Genomic DNA, 19136 nt, shown 5'->3' with positions numbered 1-19136 from the left:
AGGATTCCAAATTATTATTAGATCAGAAGAGAATTATTAAACCATGCTATAACGGAAGCAGCAATTTCATGACATGTTTTCCTGGAAACTCTAGTACAGTAATAAACTAAGCTCCATTAAATTATACTAGTCCTGGCAATAGCTCAATTTCATGGCTTTGTGTTCTCCAAAGAAAATAGGCAACAAAGACTAGGCATTTAGCTGAAACAGAATATATATATATATATAGGGTTGAGTTCTATGGAGTCCACCTTTTTATCGGAGTCCTCGGAGTCCATCTACGTTCTGCAAATAAAATATATTGTAAAACGTGTTATTTTGCAAAACATGTTACACAAATAGCATAACTTCAACAAAATCATGCAAATCTCATATATTTACGGTACAATATGTATGTTCTGCAATATGTTCTGCAACATGAACATTTATGTTCTGCAAACTAAACATGTTTTGTAGAATATATATTTTTGCAATGTTCTGCTTGTAAAATGTATGCAATCTACAAGATTTTTGATAGAATAGTGATGTTTGTCGAAAAATAATATGTTTTGCAATATTTTAAGCTATATTTTACTTGCAGAACATATATGGACTCCGAGGACTCCAATTAAAGGTGGACTCCATAGAACTTTACTCTATATATATATATATATATATATGCCACTGTTTATTAATAGGCTACAAAAAGTTAATCAGTATATACTACCATACAATGTTTTAAAATTGCAATCATTATACTTAAAAAGCTTATAAATATACAAGTTTTACAATGTCCATGCAATTCGAGGCTTGATTATTATTTTTGCCAAGTGAATCCACACCAACCCTCTTTTGGCTTCGACACGTCTTTAATTCTGACTTCAGCTAAAGGGTCGGGGATAGTACTACAAGAGCAAAAGCCCTTTGGTTATCATTATTGACACCTAGTTATACCTGGTAGTTTTTGCTTTGCAGCTTTCTGTTACTTGCAATCTTGACAACAGGTATTTTACAGTTGCAGGCTATAATATAGCTCTTCTGCGTGTAAAATCAGCAGAACATACTTCACAAATTATATCTTGATTCCCTTAAAATTGTCATCATGCTGTATAAGAGCTCTGGGAAACTTGGGCTTGCCAAGTAAAACATCGAATATACAGTGAGTTGACAGTCATAGCCAGCCCGTATCCCAAAACAGCTGATATCATAATTGCATAAATCGCCATCAAATGAAGCTGCAAGAAACATAACAATTGCATGAAAGAAGATCAATAACTCAAGCTTTAGCTCCTGCAAAGTCTTGAATCCGGCATTCGCTTCCTCTTTCTCAGATCATCAGCTTACAACAAAGATAAAAAGTACAACAAACAAAATGGCTATCTTTAAAGGAGACATTTGTTTACCAATTTGTACAAGGGGGATCCAGTGAGTGATATTACAGGGGGTTTCTTAAAAATCTCGTTTCATCTTTTGGCTCAACAAAATGAAGATCTCCTGCTCACAGTTTTCGCATACATGTGAAATACATGAATGTGCAATTTATCACTAACAAAAATTATTAATACTATTATTACCCAATAGAAACTTATAAACACTAGATTTATGTTCCTTCAGTAGTCATAGTAAATGAGATATTATTTGTCGAGTCAAGAAGGATATCAATAGAAATCATTGATTAATCTTTTGTAGAAGTGTGCGTGGTAGATATTAGATCAAATATTACAGTGTCATTATTAGAATATGTCCTCACTAAACTCAACGGCGAGAACCCTTTAATTGGTACTGAGAACCAGCAACACATTAGATCTGAGAAGAGATATGCTTGAATTTTGGCAGTGGTAATGCACAAATAAAATTGCCAACAGAGACAGTCCGACGTGCGGATCAAATTGTACAAGGAATAATTATTAATTACTATTTCCATAAACAATTTAAGGAACGGATATGTAATGTTAGGAATATGGAGTCATTTGCTTACCACAGAGTAGGCCAGGTGCAGTATCACGGCTAAAAGTGCGAACTCAAGTGCTGCATATGTCCATATATACTCTCTGATTGCTGCAAGATTTTAGGCACAAATACACAATTATGCCACATACTGAAAAGTGACTGGCAAACAGGAAAGACCATTCCTCATCTACTATAGATTTTTTACATTTTTAATTTGGTCTTGTGATTTTTTATTTACTACAAAGTCTATTGAAGCTTAATTTTAGTGTAACTTACATGGTCGCAATTATTATTCAATCTCAATTTCACTAGGACATGGATATATATGAAATCTTTAGATAATAAAATAAATTTCTCTTTTAAAAACGTCACCAATTAAACCCAATATAGTTAGGATTTCACAAACTCAAACAATAAAAACAATAAGCTCAGCTAGTAAATTGATATAATCTGTCGAAATAAATTTGGAATACTCTATAAACAAGTCAAATAGAATTATACACAGTTACAAAAAAAAAATCTTCATTAAATTAAATCACTCGAGTCAAAAAAATACTTACAAACTTAGTTTTCATGTTAAAGACAATGAAAACATGAACAAATAACATCTCATGTTTAGCATAATTGCTTGTGGTCTTATGTTACTAATACGCAAATGTATATAGCTTGAGGTAGAGCTATACCTAGGATGGCAGCGAATGATGATGCTAGAAGACCCAATGTGAACGAAAACGGCGCAGCGATTATTACTGCATCGGTTTTAAGATCCTGAATCTACAAAACAAATGGATGGAATCAGTACATGTTCTGTTATATCTGACTATAATTTGGACATCAATCTAAATAAAGTTTTCTACTTGAGTACTTAGCATAGTCATTCAAGAACGATATATATCATATAATTTTAGTATTCCCTTAAGTCAACCACTTGAAGAAGATTTAACCAGAAAATTCTGTACACTGCTCCATACAGAACAATATATAGAACTAGTAAAAGATTTATGCCAGACCTACCTGATCAACTTCGTTAAATAGCCTCACGAGGTATCATGTGGAATTGAAAATTTTACTTGTGAACTAAAATGTTAGGAAGTTGGTAAGCTCTGTAAAAAAACCATGTAATAAAATGCCCAGGATAGGGATATGTATATTTGAAGGGAGGTAAAATTTAGTTTCATATAAGATATAAAAAAGATAGAAAACATCTTAATTTAAGTAAACGACGAAGAGTACAGATTTGACATAAGTGAATGTGCTGTCTCATTTCATAAAGGACTTTAACGGGTTGGCGACGGACGTGGAGTCCTGGACATAGTGAAAAAGAAAGTGACACCTACGAATGTGAAACATTTAAAATATATAATTTCCAACCAGTCATTTTTGCTAAGAAGAGAACCTGATGCAGGAAAAGAATGGAAAAAAGGATAATGATATCAAAAGATAGATAATGGTAGATCAACCGCAGAAGAACCACTACCGCTAGGATTTATCAACCGCAGAACGCAGGATTTGTATGGATTGCAACCCCCAACGTCTCCTATGTAGAGGAGTAAAACCCTAACACTTGACCCACAAGTAAAATCTTTATACTGAAGAGAAAAGAACTCCTTTTCTTTTATCTACCATAAACTTAAATATTCCCAATGAACTGTATAGTGTAAATTAAATTTATAATTAACATAAAATAAATACAACTTACTATTTTAATTCTGTGCTATGCATCATAACCACGACTACAACTGTTAATCTTGCCCCAACGTCCCTTCCCCCCTCTCATACTTCTCATTCAAGAAAATAGATAGCCTCATAATAAAAACCAATACATTAAGGCAAATATGAACTGTCCTAAATATATTTTAAGTGTTTTGAAAAATATACAAGTAGACTAATTTCCAGCTCATGTAACACTTTCTCTTCTGTATATATTTTTTAGATTTCTATTCTTTAACTAGGATAAGATAGAAGATTCTACTAAAAAAAAATTATAGGCTTGAATTTTTTTTCTTTTGTTGTACTCGTACATACATAGCTTACCAGAAGATGCTCAAGAAAGAAGAAGTAGCATACTGTGCTAACCAAAACAAGCACCACAAAATCCTGCCAAACACTACAACAAAATATGATCAAACACCTACTAAATAAAATTAGAAGTGAATTTAAGAAAATAAACAAGATAAATTTTGCAAAGTGTTTGATGGACATGTGATTTTTAATTCTTATATATCTGATTCTTGGGTAAAGAATAGGAGTATCTTCGGAATTATGATATTTTATGTCAAGAAGGAATTGCCAATTTTTAATACGTCAAAGTCGGCACTGACACCCAAGCTTCAAATTTAAAGACCACAGATGTGTTATTTTATTCTTTCATTTGGTTCAAAGTTGATACACGATCAGGACACAAACTGCTTACTGATTTGATACGGAGATTTCTCAATGAAACATAAGGTGATCACAAGGTAGAATAACTACCTTATCGTTCTTGTATTTAAAATCTGCTGATTAGGCTCTCTTCTGTTATCCCTTCGGGAGGAAGTTGGAAAACGAAGCAAAGTTACAGGTAAATTGGTAACTTCTTGCCCACAGACATCACAATTTTTGTTTCCTTTAAGGCTAAACCACTTGACTGCACATTCTTCATGTAAAAGTCTGAGGGCACCTTTACAGCTGCATTCCATCTTCAGTGTGTTGCCTTCTTCACATCTATCAAGACATATCCTGCATACAGCGTCTTCTTCAGGTATCTCTTCATCTTCATCTTTCACAGAAGCAGCACTTATCTGATCTGATTTGCCAAAAAACAAAGTTCTAGATACCGGGACAAAGGAGCACTATTAAGCACCACAGTTCTACAGGCATGTTATATTCCGAAACATCATATATGCTATATTTGTACGTAGATATAAAAACAAATAGAGCTACTGATCCACTAGCCAACATAAAAACAAATAAACACCGAGTTCGGTATCTAGATGGCATGACCTTTGGCACTACAGTTCCAACAGATCTAAAGGTCGCCAAGTCACCTGTAGTACCTCTTCTACGGCCTACCCTCCCCAACATGTCTTATGCTTATAAATCATGCCCCACAACCTCATCTACTAGTTTCGCTCCTCTCTTTAATTAACGAACCCCAACTTGCCTCAAAAGTCAAATCTTCACTTATTACGCATCCTGTTCTGTGTATTCTTTCCCTGCTCTAATCTTTGACTCCCCCCATTTCTTTCCACATGTCCTTGGGTTTATTATATTAAACATACTGATACGTGTTTAGTCTTTGGAGGCCACCGATTACATTAAAAGACCAATCATCTTGTTCTATAATATTTTCAGGATGAAGCAACATACAAAACAATCATTGTAAAAAACATATTACAATAGTATCTTTGAATATGTTTTATCAACATGGAATGAATGGAAATTTTGTAAAAAGTAGAAGGCATAGATGTATGCTATTAGCTCACTGTTATCCGTAATTTAAATAAAACATAAACCAGCTTACCACATACCATCAACAGCATCTGACCGAAGATTCTCTCTACGATTAGCAAAGGAAGCAGATCTTACTATAACAATATTTCTCCCAGGCACAGAAAGGGACCTTGCGACAATAGGTTTACCTGTTTTGATCTGCAAAGTTGGGCAGAATACAATTAGTAAAGAGAAGCCACGTGTCTGCTCCCAAAATATTAATTTTGATATAATGAGTATGACTAGCAAGACAACTGAGAAGCAATTTTCATACTGGCGGTACTTATCATCTAAAATTGAGTTTCATGATCAACACGATTGTTCAGGAAAATCTAGAACTGACAGCAAGAAGCTTGCATATGAAAACAATCACAGTGGTTGAAGCCTTGAAGGTACCTACATGCAGTGTGCACAAGGAATTAAAGCACTACTTCATACCATCTGTTGGTAATTGTTCTCCCCGAATATGAGGAGTCATAGCATAAGATTAGTGAGATGTTACAGGAAGTTTTTAAGATAATAACACCGAGGAAATACATTTGCACCCAATAAGATTAGGTTACCAGATATCAGAGGGCACTCCTGAAGACATCAGCCATCATTTGTTTGACAAAAGTAAAAACTATGCGCATTATATAAAATAACAACTTGCAAGGACACAATAATGTTTCAATTCCGCACAGTAACTAGGAAGTGGGTCTGACATAACATGGTTAGTGGTTAGAATAGAATATAAAAAAAAAATTGCATTACTTCATCCTCTAAAGTATGAACATTGAATTGAGTGGATCTGACCTATCATGGTTAGTGGTTATAATAGAATATCAAATTTTCGCAACTTTATCCTCTTAAGTATGAATGTCTTATGACCACAAGGAAAATTATCTCCCCTGTAAAACGAAGGGACTAATTTATGCACAGTATCGTGTTTGAACAATAATCAAGTTTTCGCTTTTGAATTCTTGGCCCTGGTTTGATGCCCGGCTTCAATATATTACAAAATACAAATAGAAAAAAGTCCTGCATCTATAAATAAGTAACCCTGTGTACATTACACCATTTGATTTGAGCCTTCCCTCGTTCAGGAAAGAATTGTGACAACCTAATAATTTGTACCGGCCACAGGACCACAGCTATCTCACCTGAAATAGGCTAACTAGCGATGTCCATGAGATGTCAACCAATAAATTACTCCGTAAAATTATAAAATTATGCATATCACTATATGACAAAACTTCTAAACTATGTACTTCTTAATTCAATAACCAACTAATGTAGTCCCGCCTCCGCCATGTTGGGTCATTTATCCTAGTCAAATTTTTCGTCTTTCATTATAGGTGCTTATCATGGGACATCTGTCCAGATATGCAGAGAGAGAAGTGACCAACTTTTTTAAGGCATATATAACTTCCTATATTTTAGTTTGCTAGCATTTTGCTGCCGGATCACCATTTCTGATCCCCCCACCCCTAAATCTAATATCGGAATTTCTGTTTCAGCATGGCATATAAAAGGACTACCAAAAATGAAGATACAAGGAGTTATGTTGAGTATGCTAAAATATGCTATAAGGAGTTTGATTTGATGCTAAAGCATTTTATATCAGTACTAATGAACTATTAGTTGGGCAAATTAGAAACCGTATTTTATATTAGACTTTCGGTTAAAAAAGAGTAAGTACTGTGCGGTCATAGAGAAAAGAAACCAAACAAAAGATTTCAACTTGCCTGTGGCTTGCTTTGTTCATCACATCTTCTTGCTGAAGCAGATATAGAAGTTGAAGGTGACAAGTTTGATGTCTGTGTCACAGGTAGAGAGGTACATCTGTGAAAGGAGAACTTCGTCATGAAGTTGGCCAAAGGACTCCCAGGGGATGTAGTGTGGTCCGAACTTAGGAGAGAGTTTTTTTCACCATCTGAGGTAACGGCCTTTCTGTTGAAGCTTAGTGCCCGAAGAAGGCTTCCTGATGATGAGCTTCCTGATGATGAATTTCCAATTATGTAACCTGGAGGCTGTTGGAGTAAACTCTTTCCACTACGGCTACTGCCAAAACCTGCAGGTCTAGGAGGGATTTGAAGGGACGGAACAGAGAGAGACTCGCTTGTTCCTAAATTGCTGACTTCACTTGTAGATTCAACATGTTTGGTACCAACCTGCATGTATCAATGTTCTTTTGGTCCTCTTAGTCATTCAAACAGTACAAGTCCAAATGACAAATATATTATAAATATATAAACTTGAATTCCCATGGTCAATGATTAGCATTTAGTCGATAATATGGGTTCGTTTATAAATTATAAATAATGCACTCAGTTACTATATTGTCTGAATCATGCAAGTCTACTGAATATAATATTATCAGTAACTATAAATGATGTTTTCTTACATAGGAGTATTATTTTTAGGAGTAGTTGTGAAGATATAATAATATAAGCACATTTCTCCAAGGTGAAAAATCGAGAAAAGATTAATCAAAATACACCCACACGAAACAGGTAAAAAGAGCTTTACCCTAGACTTGATAGTCGGTCCATTATTAAAAGTTTCATAATTCGATCCCGTTTTTTAACTTATTTAAACTTCCAGTAAAGAGGATCTATGGAATATGAGTAATCTTAGGATACAAACAGTGACCATAGGAAGAAGGCTAAACTCACTTCTTTCCAGAATTTATCTCTGCCAAAATTTAGTAGATTTTACACAAATGAAATTAATCAAAAAGTTGATACACAATAAAACATAAATTATAAATTAATAATCAACATAGTTAAAAATTCAAACAACATAAATCAGAGAAATCATATAATTAAACATAAACACACAAACCCCAAGAATAAAAAAACCAAATAAAAACAAACACACACAAGATGAGACGGGAGAGAGAGGGGAAAGGGAGGGAGAGATAGAGCGAGAGAGAGAGAGGGAGAGATGAGAGAGGGAGATGGGGAGGGGGAGAGAGAGAGAGAGAGAGAGAGAGAGAGAGAGAGAGACCTGGGCAGGAGCATCTTGGGTAGGAGTGATATTGATTGCCTGAGATGCTTCAGTTGATTGCATTATAGAAGGTCCTTGAAGCGCAAATTATAATATCTGAGCAAAAAATGGGGAAGGTTTAAGAAAGGCAAAAGATGTTTGTAAGGTTTTGCCATCAAGTCAAGTAGGTCAAGGCTCTATTTGTGTGTTGTCGCTTGGAAATATTGCAAACCCCCTCAGCCCCACTTCTTGGTAGCAGTTCGGTTGCCATCATATGTACTGTGGCTAGGGGTGGCCATTCGGGCGGTACGTGCTGGGCTGACTACGGGTCGAACACGTTAATTTTGAACACTGAACCGGCACACTGGAGACACACCGGAGAATTGGGCCGGGCCGAGCCGGGTTCAGATATGAAAAAAGGAAACCGTATTCGGCATTGTGACTCGCGAGCTCACGGGCTTGTGCGAGCCGGACGGGCTTGTGCAAGCCGAGTCGCGCGGGTTGAACAAACTGCTTGATTATTTTTTGATTTTTGGCTAAAATTTTAATTATTTATTACAAATATTTGTTTAATTATTTTTTACCAAATTACTTTCATTTTAAATAAATTTTTAATTCTTAGTAACTTTCATTTTTTATTAACTAAATTACTTAATTCCTAATTTAATTATTACAATATAATATAAGTATGTATATGCTCCTATGTAGATGCCTGTTTGACTTCAAAAATAAAATATTAATTTTTACATTAATGTATCTTAACAATATGAAGGAATAAAAAGATACAGCAAACTATTATGATATGAAGCCCGCGAGCCAGGTGGGTTGTGCGGGCCGGTCCGTGCAGTTCCACTTGGCGTGCGGTTCATGTGCGGGCCGGTCCGGATCCGAATTTCAATTTTCTAATTCGTAACCGGCACTCCTGTTTTAACGAGTTGTGCGGGTTTGAACCGGCCCGATTCGGATTACAAATGTGCCCTTCGCGTAATTATATTATACGTATAAAAAATATTGTGTTGTGAATGGATGTCCCCATTAGGAAACTTCTCAAATTCATGTATCATGTTCATATATCAGGTTCATGTATCAAGTTCATGTCTATAAATAGCCATCTAAACAGAGTTTGTAGATATACTTGGAAATATTATATTCTCTCTTCTTCTCTCTTTCTCTTTTTCTCTTGGTGTATCTATACTATATTTCTAATAAGTTATCAGCACGATTTACTTAAAAAGTTTGGAGACCACTTACCATACAAGAAATCACCAATATATATCTTTTTATTTATCTCACCTAAGGTATGTAATCTTTCATGTTAAGATAACTTGATTTGTTATTATATTTTTACATAATCGTATATTCAGAATATGTCCATTTTTGGTACTATACTTCTTTGCACTGGACATATAATAAAAGAAAAATTACATGCATGTGTCCCGCCTTGTAATTTGTTTTATATGTACATAATGTTAAATCTAGATAGAAGATTTATCATATGCTAGACTAGTTAATTACCAAAACAAGTTGTTTTAATATGCCCAAAATATACAAAATTATTAATTTATAAGCATTTATGTAAATGTATAGTTTCATTTTAAATCATGAATGCAAGTGATGAAAGTTGTTTATGGATTATATGATACCTGTGATATAATAGACATCAAAAGATTATATGGTAATCTCTGAAAATATTTTATTCTACTCACATCAATGATAATTATAAGTTTTATTGTATATATAATTTGTTTAGCTTCACATACATGTATTTAGACATCACAATTTTATTTTTGTAAAATTATATATACATACATGTTTAAAATAATAATATATTTTTGTGATTATTTTTCTAAGAATGGCAAACTTCACCAAACTTGAATTTGAGGCTCTTGATATCACCGAAAAGAATTATTTATCATGGATACTAGACATTGAAATTCATTTGGCCGCACAAGGTTTTGGAAATACAATTAAAGAGGAAAATCAACAGACCGAGTCAAACCGCGCAAAAGCTATGATCTTTCTTCGCCACCATCTCCATGAGGCACTTAAAAGTGAATATCTTACGGTGAAAAATCCATTCGAATTGTGGATTAATTTAAAGGATAAATATGATCATCAAAAATCTGTGATTCTTCCAAAAGCTCGTTATGTTTGGATGCATTTGAGGCTGCAAGATTTCAAAACCGTCAGTGGATATAACTCCGCACTTTTTAAAATAAGTTCTCAATTAAAACTGCGCGGAGAGAATATTACTGATGCTGATATGTTGGAAAAAACTTACTCAACCTTTCATGCCTCAAATATACTCCTCCAGCAACAATATCGTGAAAAAGGTTTTACAAAATATTCAGATTTGATTTCTTGTTTTCTTGTTGCTGAACAAAATAATAAGCTTTTGATGAAGAATCATGAGTCTCGCCCCACAAAATCTCGCCCATTCCCTGAAGCGAATGCGGCAATATACAATTATGGGCGTGCACAAGGTGGCGGGCATGGACGAGGTGATAATCGTGGACGTGGTTTTGCTCATGGATAAGGAACCCGTGGTCGTGGATTTCAAATCCAAAATTACCCTATTTTCAAGTATGATAAATCTAATTCCAACCCGAAGTTGGGAAAAATATTAATAAAGGAAAAAGGGTTGTTGAAAGTGAATGTTATAGATGTGGAATGAAAGACTATTGGTCACGTACCTGCCGTATGCTAAAACACCTAGCTGATCTTTATCAAGCGTCCCTGAAGGACAAAGGCAAGAATGTTGAAACAAATTTAGTTTTCGAAGATAAAGACCATGCAGACAATCTCTTAACAATGACTTATTTAGATGCCTCTGATTTTTATGAGACTCCTGACGACACCACTACCCTAGATGATAAACAGAATGGTTGATGTACTTATTTACTTTATTTTACATTCGCATGCATATAATTGTATCTCTTCCTAGTTATCCTTACTAGTTATATATTTATCTGTTATTGAAGCAATATGGATATTTTACATTCTCGCATAGGGCATATAACAAAAGAGGAAGATATTTGTCTGGTAGATAGCGCAACGACCCACACTATACTTAAAAATGAAAAATATTTCACCTCTTTAAATAAATATGAAGGCAATGTATGCACAATTTCCGAGAGTATAAAATTGATCGAAGGCTCCGTAAGAGCTACTATATTACTACCCGAAGGAACAAAATTTATTATAAATGATGCATTGTTCTCCCCAAAGTATCAAAGAAATTTATTAAGTTTTAAAGATATTCGAAGAAATGGATATCACGTTGAAACGGTGAATAAAGGGGATAAAGAATTTCTTTATATTACAAGTATCACTTCGGGTAGCAAATGTGTTATAGAAGAATTTTCAGCCTTTTTCCGGATTATACTATACCCATATTCGAAATATTGAGGTAAATGCCACAGTAAACCAGAAGTTTACTGACAATTTTTTTTATTATATGGCATGATCGGCTAGGGCATCCTGGATCTATTATGATGCGAAAAATTATTGAGAATTCACACGGGCATCCATTGAAAAACCAGAAGATTTTTCAATCTAATGAATTCTCTTGTGTTGCTTGTTCTCAAGGAAAATTGATTATCAGACCCTCATTAGCAAAAATTGGAACAGAATCTCCTAAATTTTTAGAATAAATACAGGGTGATATATGTGGGCCCATTCACCCATCATATGGACCATTTAAATATTTCATGGTATTAATCGATGCATCAACAAGGTGGTCACATGTGTGCTTATTATCATCTCGTAACTTGGCGTTTGCGAGATTACTTACGCAAATAATCCGATTAAGGGCACAATTTCCGAATTATAATATTGGAACAATCGATTGGATAATGCCGGAGAATTCACATCAAAAGCTTTTAATGAGTTTTGTGCATCAATTGGGATACGTGTTGAACATCTTGTAGCTCATATTCGTACACACAATGGTCTTGCAGAATCATTTATTAAAAGACTCCAATTGATTGCTAGACCATTAATTATGAAAACAAACCTCCCAGTTACAGTTTGGGGACATGCCATTTTACATGCAGTAGCACTTATACGCATCAGACCTACAAGCTATCACAAATTCTCTCCCTTGCAATTGGCCTCCGGAAGAGAGCCTAATATTTCCCATCTTAGAACATTTGGGTGTGTGGTATATGTCCCAATTTCCCCACCACAACGCACAAAGATTAGTCCTCAAAAAAATTGGGAATATATGTTGGTTATGAATCTCCCTCAATAATCAAATATCTTGAACCAATGACAGGTGATTTATTTACTGCAAGATTTGCAGACTATCATTTTGATGAAAATGTTTTTCCAAAATTAGGGGGAGAGATTAAAATTTTCCCTAAATCAGGGGGAGAAAATAAGCAGCTGGAGAAAGAAATTACATGGAATGCACCAACATTGAACATTTTTTATCCTCGTACAAACTAATGTGAACTAGAAGTTCAAAGACTAATCCATTTACAAGGCCTGGCAAATCAATTGCCTAATGCATTCAATGATATCAATAGAGTGACTAAGTCACACATACCAGCTGCAAATGCTCCTGCAAAAATTGAAGTCCCTGAAGGACAAATTATCAAGGCAAATGAGTCAAGACCTCGCATGAAGCGAGGTAGACCAATTGGTTCCAAAGATAAAAATCCTCGAAAAAGAAAAGGAGCAAAATATGATGAAGCCCAAATAGATGAAATAAAATCTCAAGGAGAGACTCCAGAAGAGACCCGTGACATGAATAACCAAACCCTAGAAGAGGACCAGGTACCTGAAAATGTTGAAATAGAAGATATCTCTATAAATTATGTTGTCACGGGAAAGAAATGGAACCGAAATAACATCATCGTTGATGAAAATTTTGCATATAACGTAGCGCTTGATATAATGATGAAAGACGAGGATCTTGAACCAAAATATGTCGAAGAATGTCGACGTAGGGAAGATTGGACAAAATGGAAAGAATCAATTGAAAAGGAATTGAGCTCACTTAACAAGCATGAAGTTTTTGGACCTGTAGTCCGAACCCCTGAAGGGACTAAACCCGTTGGTTATAAATGGGTATTTATGCGAAAAAGAAATGATAGAAATGAAATTGTGAGATATAAAGCATGTTTAGTTGCTCAAGGATTTTCACAAAGACCAGGCATAGATTCTGAGGAAACATATTCCCCTGTAATGGATACTACAACTTTTCGTTATCTTATTAGCCTAACAGTTATTGAAAAATTAGAAATGCGATTAATGGATGTTGTGACAACATACTTGTATGGTTCCCTTGAGAAAGATATTTATATGAGGATTCCTGAAGGATTTCGAATGCCTGAAGCATCTAAATTATACTCTCGTGATCCTTATTCTATTAAGTTACAAAGATCCATATATGGATTAAAGCAATCTGGTCGAATGTGGTATAAGAGGTTAAGCGAATATTTACTAAGGGAAAATTACAAGAATGACCCTATTTGTCCATGTACTTTTATAAAGAAAACAGAATCTTCATTTTCTATAGTGGCTGTGTATGTTGATGATTTGAATATCATCAGAACTCCTGAAGAGCTCCAGAATACAGTTGATTACTTAAAAGAAGAATTTGAAATGAAAGATCTTGGGAGAACAAATATTTGCCTTGGATTACAAATTGAACATCTTCCAAATAGAATTTTTGTGCATCAATCATCATACACAGAAAAGATCTTGAAACGGTTTTACATGGACAAATCACATCTATTTAACTCTCCAATGGTTGTTCGATCACTTGATAAGAAAAAGGACGTGTTCCGACCAAAGGAGGAAAATGAAGAGATACTCGGTCCTGAAGTACCCTATCTCAGTGCTATAGGCGCGCTTATGTATCTTGCTAATAATACACAATCCGATATAGCATTTTCTGTGAATCTATTAGCAAGACATAGTAACGCCCCAACTCGGAGGCATTGGTATGGTGTAATACATATTTTTCGGTATCTTCAAGACACAACTGATATGGGATTATTTTATTATAATAAATCCAAAGCAGTTCTAACTGGTTATGCAGATGCAGGATATTTATCTGATCCCGATAAAGCTCGATCACAAACAGGTTATTTGTTCACTAATGGAGATACGACCATCTCATGGCAATCAGTGAAACAATCTTTGGTTGCTACCTCTTCTAGTCATGCAGAAATTTTTGCAATCCATGAAGCTAGTCGAGAATGTGTTTGGTTGAGATCAATATGTCAGCATATTAGGGAGTCATGTGGCATGAATCATGACAGGAAAGTTTTGACAATAATGTTCGAAGACAATACAACATGCATCGAGTAGTTAAAGAAAGGATATATCAAAGGCGATAATACTAAACATATATCCCTCAAGTTTTTCTTCACACATGATCTTCAAGTGAATAGAGAAATTGAAGTCCAACAGATTCGCTCAAGTGACAACCTTGCAGATATATTCACGAAGTCACTACCTCCATCAATTTTTGAGAAGTTGGCACATAAGATTGGCATGCGTCGACCTAAGAACTTGAACTAATTTTTCATAATCGATGTACTCTTTTTCCTTTACTAGGATTTTTTCCCAATGGGTTTTTTCCTACAAAGGTTTTAACGAGGCACGATTATCGAAAAATGGACATCCAATGGGGAGTGTTGTGATTGGATGTCCCTAGAACTTTCTAGATTTAATCTTTTGATCTTTCATAAATATGAGTCTGTTGACTTCTCAAGTTCATGTATCAAGTTCATGTATCAGATTCATGTATCAAGTTCATGTATCAGGTTCATGTATCAAGTATATCCTACAACTATTAATAGCCATCTAAACGGAGCTTGTAGATATACTTGAAAATATTATATTCTCTCTTCTTCTCTCTTTCTCTTCTTCTCTTGGTGTATCTATACTATATTCTTAATGTATTGTAGAAAATTGTTTTTGTTAAGAATTGAAAGACCTCAAGATTTGTAAACTAAATTTTAGTTAGCATCTACAATCACTACAATAACCATGATATCAAGGAATCATATATTATGGCTCTAACATTATATTTCATTTCCATTTAATAAAATTACCAAATACCCTTCATGCAATATACATATAAAAATATTGTAAAAAAATATTTTTGTTAAGCATCGAACGCCTGACCTCAAAGTTAATAAAAGAGATTTTAGTTCACATCTACAACCACTACGACGTACAAGATTTTGGTTAGTAATTTAAAAATCATTATCTACATCTACTAAAAATCCGGTTTATATAACTTTTTTAATATTATTTTAAAATTACTTTCATATTGAACTCTGGGTGTAGTTTGAAGGGAGACAACTCGAATTCGACATAATAAAATTGGGCTCGACTCGGATCGAACTCGTTATCGATTTCGAAAACATTATCGAGCTCAAGAAAAAAACTCGGGTCATGCCAAGTTTCTTTAAACTCAACGCGGCACAAACTCTATTCTTTTTTAAAAAATAAAAAAAGATTAACAAATTTGTTATTTATGTGTCATTACTAAACTATCTTTTGGTTATCGAGTTCGAAAATATTTTTGAGCTAAATAAAAAACTCGAGTCGACCCAAGTTTTTTTAAACTCAACGCGGCTCGAACTTGATTCCTTTTAAAAAATAATAAAAATAGATTTATAAATTTGTTATTTATGTGTCATTACTAAACTATCTATTTTTTCCCAAATTAAGTTATAATTTTTTTTAATAAATTATATTACGCGTAATATTTATTAGCGAACTCGAAACCGGCTCAATAAAATGAGGCTCGACTCAGCTCGAATTCCATCACATTTGTATTGATAAAAAATTCGAGTCGAGCCGAACCTCTTTGAAATCGACTCGGGTTGAAATTGAAAGACATGTTAAAGTCTTGCTTAGTAAAGAATCGAACTCGTGATATCAATGATAATAAAATTGTAAAAGTGATTTGCATCCACCTATCGAACAATTAACGCCATATGGGGTTTTAATTAATACTTTAAAAATTATTATCTACATTCAAGAAAAATGGAGTCTCCATATTATTTTTAAAATTATTTTAAAATTAGTTTCATCTAAAACTAGATGTAATTTAAACCGAGCAAACGTGAACTCAACTCGATAAAATGAGACTCGACTAGACTCAGATATTTTTTTAAAAAAAATTAAAAACACATATATACCTTTGTTAATTTATGTGTCATCATTAAACTATTTAAAAATAAATTTGACATACATCTTATTTCCTGTTTTAATTCATCAATCAATTCTTAGTCGATGTATCAATTAAATGATTGTTCGATTTCAGTCTTTTACATCCTTACGATTTGTACAATTATAAATACAATAATCAGAAGGTAACATTATAATATGTAATATTAATGTTAAATTAAAAATTATAACATCCAGACCCACAACTGAATGCGTGCCGAACCTAACAAACCACCACAGGTCAGTCCAAAAAAGCTAGTGATTTGGTACACATTGGTTGTTGACTTGTATCTATAAAGGTCACAAACACTCTTATTCTTATCGATGTGGGATGTTACAAACACCCCCTCTTATAAACTCGACATCCTCGTCGAGCCCACAAACACAAACACGGAACCCGGGCAGTGTCTCTGCACTTCCGACCGGGCAGCACTCTAATATCATTCATAACATCCAAGCCCAGAATCGAATGCGTACCGGACCCAACCACCCACCACAAGCCAGTCCAAAAAAGCTAGTGATTTGGTACACATTAGTTGTTGACTTGTATCTATAAAGGTCCCAAACACTTTTATTCTTATCAATGTATGATGTCACAAAAATAGAATTTGTAAAACTATTAATATGATTAGATAGTTTTTATGAAATTATGGAAGTCAAAACTCGAAAACTCTATAAGAAGTTAATAAATTTGTTAACTCGATAAGCTCGAAAACTCGATAAAAAATTGAAAATTGGTTATAAAAATCGGTAAGTTTGAAAACTCATTTAAACACTAGATGAGCTCAAAAACTCGATCTCGACTCGTATAGTAAACAAGTCGAGTTTGAACACAAATTTTAGACTCCATAATTTTTAGGTTTGACTTGACTCGAAAAAAGCTCGAACTCGAATTTCTTAAGTTCGTATTTGGCTCGACTAGATTCGAATTACAATTCTATCTAGAACTATAGAAATGTTCATCTTTTTTTGATAATTGTAAAGTTTATTATTAGTTTTTATAATATTAGTAATGTATAGACAACTTTCTTTGTGCATGTCTTTCATGACATTAAGTAAAATTATCTATATAATATAATGCAAGATAACAGTTATACGCTCTATGTAATATTAATATTAAAAATATTATTGAAATGTCTGAAACTAAAATAATTTATGTATGAAATTAAATTTATAGTTTCGATATTCGAAAATACATAAGCACATAAAATTCGGTCATGAACACTACTTAAACATGATAATTTCCTGCCAAACACTGGAATTAAATAAAAATTAAATGAAAACTGATATTCAAGTAAAATAGAAAAAAAACTAATATAAATTAAACCGTATGAAATTGATTTAAAACCAAGACCGGATGTATAAAAATCGAACATATTAATTGGTTCAATTCTGGTTTTAGGTTCCAACCGAACCGATAAAACTGAGTCAAATTGATTATTAATATAATTTCAATTTTTACAATAATAAATATCATTACAAGAATAAATTAGCCACAATAAATATAATTTGGGCACTTGTCTTGTATTTTTGTACATTTTACAATAGATAATATCATCTACGATTGTTAATATTTTATAAGTTTTTTTCTTAATTTTGTCTTTACTCATTATCAAATAATAAATAACGACATCAATGAAAGTTTTCTGGAAACAAACTAGATAAAGAAATGATTGTTATAATATTTTAATATTGTTGTCGGAAATTAATTAAAGGACAAAATATTATTGCGGTAGTATTTAGCCATCAACAATTGACTTTCACATTTCATTTTTAGTAGTAACTCTTCTTACATTAAACAAATACGATATTCGAGATTTAGAGTTGACTAATATTTTTTCAATTAGCACGGCTACCAATTGTCAACTTGAGATAAATTGGGACATATTGAAAATATTGACAAAAAAAGATGGTCGATTTTATCACAATTTATGAAGATGATCTAATAAAAGTGTTCAAAACTTATAAATATGCCAAATAATTTCGGGAAATGTATGAGATACATAATGTAATGTTTGATGAGAGTATGCGAAATATATTGCACACAAATAAACAGTACTTTTAATTTGAATGAAAGTGAAACGTGATTGATCATTGTAACAAAATTTTAGTGTTGGCCAATAAATTGACAATGGCTAAAAATGAGCTTATTGAGTAAATGCAATTTGTGGGAAAGATAAATAATGTAGCAAGTTCACTTAACATGGATACAACTTTAAGGTTCGATACCACAATCAAAATTGCATATCATCTTTACGCACGTGGTTGAGCGTGAAACGTGATTGATCACTGCAACAAAATGTCAGTGTTGGCCTCACAATATGTACAAATGGGGTTTTTGAGAATATATAATTTGCGGGGATATTGAACAACATATCTAACTCAAATAACATTGATACAAAAAATTTAAGTTTGAATAGCAAAATTAAAATGCATATCAGCCTTCACCAACTTTGGTTATGAAACATTATTTGATGAATATGTTAGGTATGAAGTGCAACACAGGGGGGTGAATGTGTTTTCTTAATTTTCTTGATTTTACTTTCTTGAAATCAGATAGTATTTAGGCT

General features: G+C 33.5%; 2 protein-coding genes across 4 annotated transcripts; one reads left to right on the top strand and one right to left on the bottom strand.

Annotated features, from left to right (window-relative positions):
• Positions 1-78: 78 nt before the first annotated feature.
• Positions 79-8627, bottom strand: LOC141678684 (uncharacterized). Of its 3 annotated transcripts, XR_012557861.1 has the most exons (9): positions 8392-8627; positions 7128-7553; positions 5439-5559; positions 4402-4714; positions 3955-4036; positions 2613-2703; positions 1958-2037; positions 934-1214; positions 79-285 (listed from the first exon to the last, which is right to left on the bottom strand). XR_012557861.1 is itself a non-coding variant. In XM_074485041.1 (8 exons), the coding sequence occupies exons 1-8, from the start codon at positions 8452-8454 to the stop codon at positions 1080-1082; spliced, it is 1311 nt and encodes a 436-aa protein (XP_074341142.1). In that variant the 5' UTR covers positions 8455-8627; the 3' UTR covers positions 701-1079. The 3 variants fall into 3 exon arrangements, 2 of the variants coding, with proteins under 2 accessions (XP_074341142.1, XP_074341143.1); XM_074485041.1 differs by lacking the exon at positions 79-285 and having other exon boundaries at positions 701-1214; XM_074485042.1 differs by lacking the exon at positions 79-285 and having other exon boundaries at positions 701-1214; positions 3964-4036; positions 8392-8626.
• Positions 8628-10222: 1595 nt separating this feature from the next.
• LOC141680426 (uncharacterized) lies at positions 10223-10906 on the top strand. Its single transcript, XM_074486655.1, has one exon. The coding sequence runs from the start codon at positions 10223-10225 to the stop codon at positions 10904-10906; it is 684 nt and encodes a 227-aa protein (XP_074342756.1).
• The last annotated feature ends 8230 nt before the right edge of the window (positions 10907-19136 follow it).

Source organism: Apium graveolens, chromosome 8 (assembly GCF_009905375.1).
Source record: "Apium graveolens cultivar Ventura chromosome 8, ASM990537v1, whole genome shotgun sequence".
Taxonomy (NCBI): domain Eukaryota; kingdom Viridiplantae; phylum Streptophyta; class Magnoliopsida; order Apiales; family Apiaceae; genus Apium; species Apium graveolens.
The sequence above is the reverse complement of the archived record's forward strand: the minus strand, read 5'-3'. Positions and strand labels throughout refer to the sequence as shown.

What these genes read in the sequence shown, in the direction of transcription:
- LOC141680426 (XM_074486655.1), top strand. Translation starts at nt 10,223, where the DNA reads ATGGCAAACTTCACCAAACTTGAATTTGAGGCTCTTGATATCACCGAA.
- LOC141678684 (XM_074485041.1), bottom strand. Translation starts at nt 8,454, where the DNA reads ATGCAATCAACTGAAGCATCTCAGGCAATCAATATCACTCCTACCCAA. An exon ending in CCCAAGATGCTCCTGCCCAG is followed by an intron (nt 7,554 to 8,391) that starts GTCTCTCTCTCT and finishes TGATACATGCAG; the next exon opens with GTTGGTACCAAACATGTTGA. An exon ending in AGCATCTTCTGGTAAGCTAT is followed by an intron (nt 2,704 to 3,954) that starts GTATGTACGAGT and finishes TTTGTTTTGTAG; the next exon opens with ATTCAGGATCTTAAAACCGA.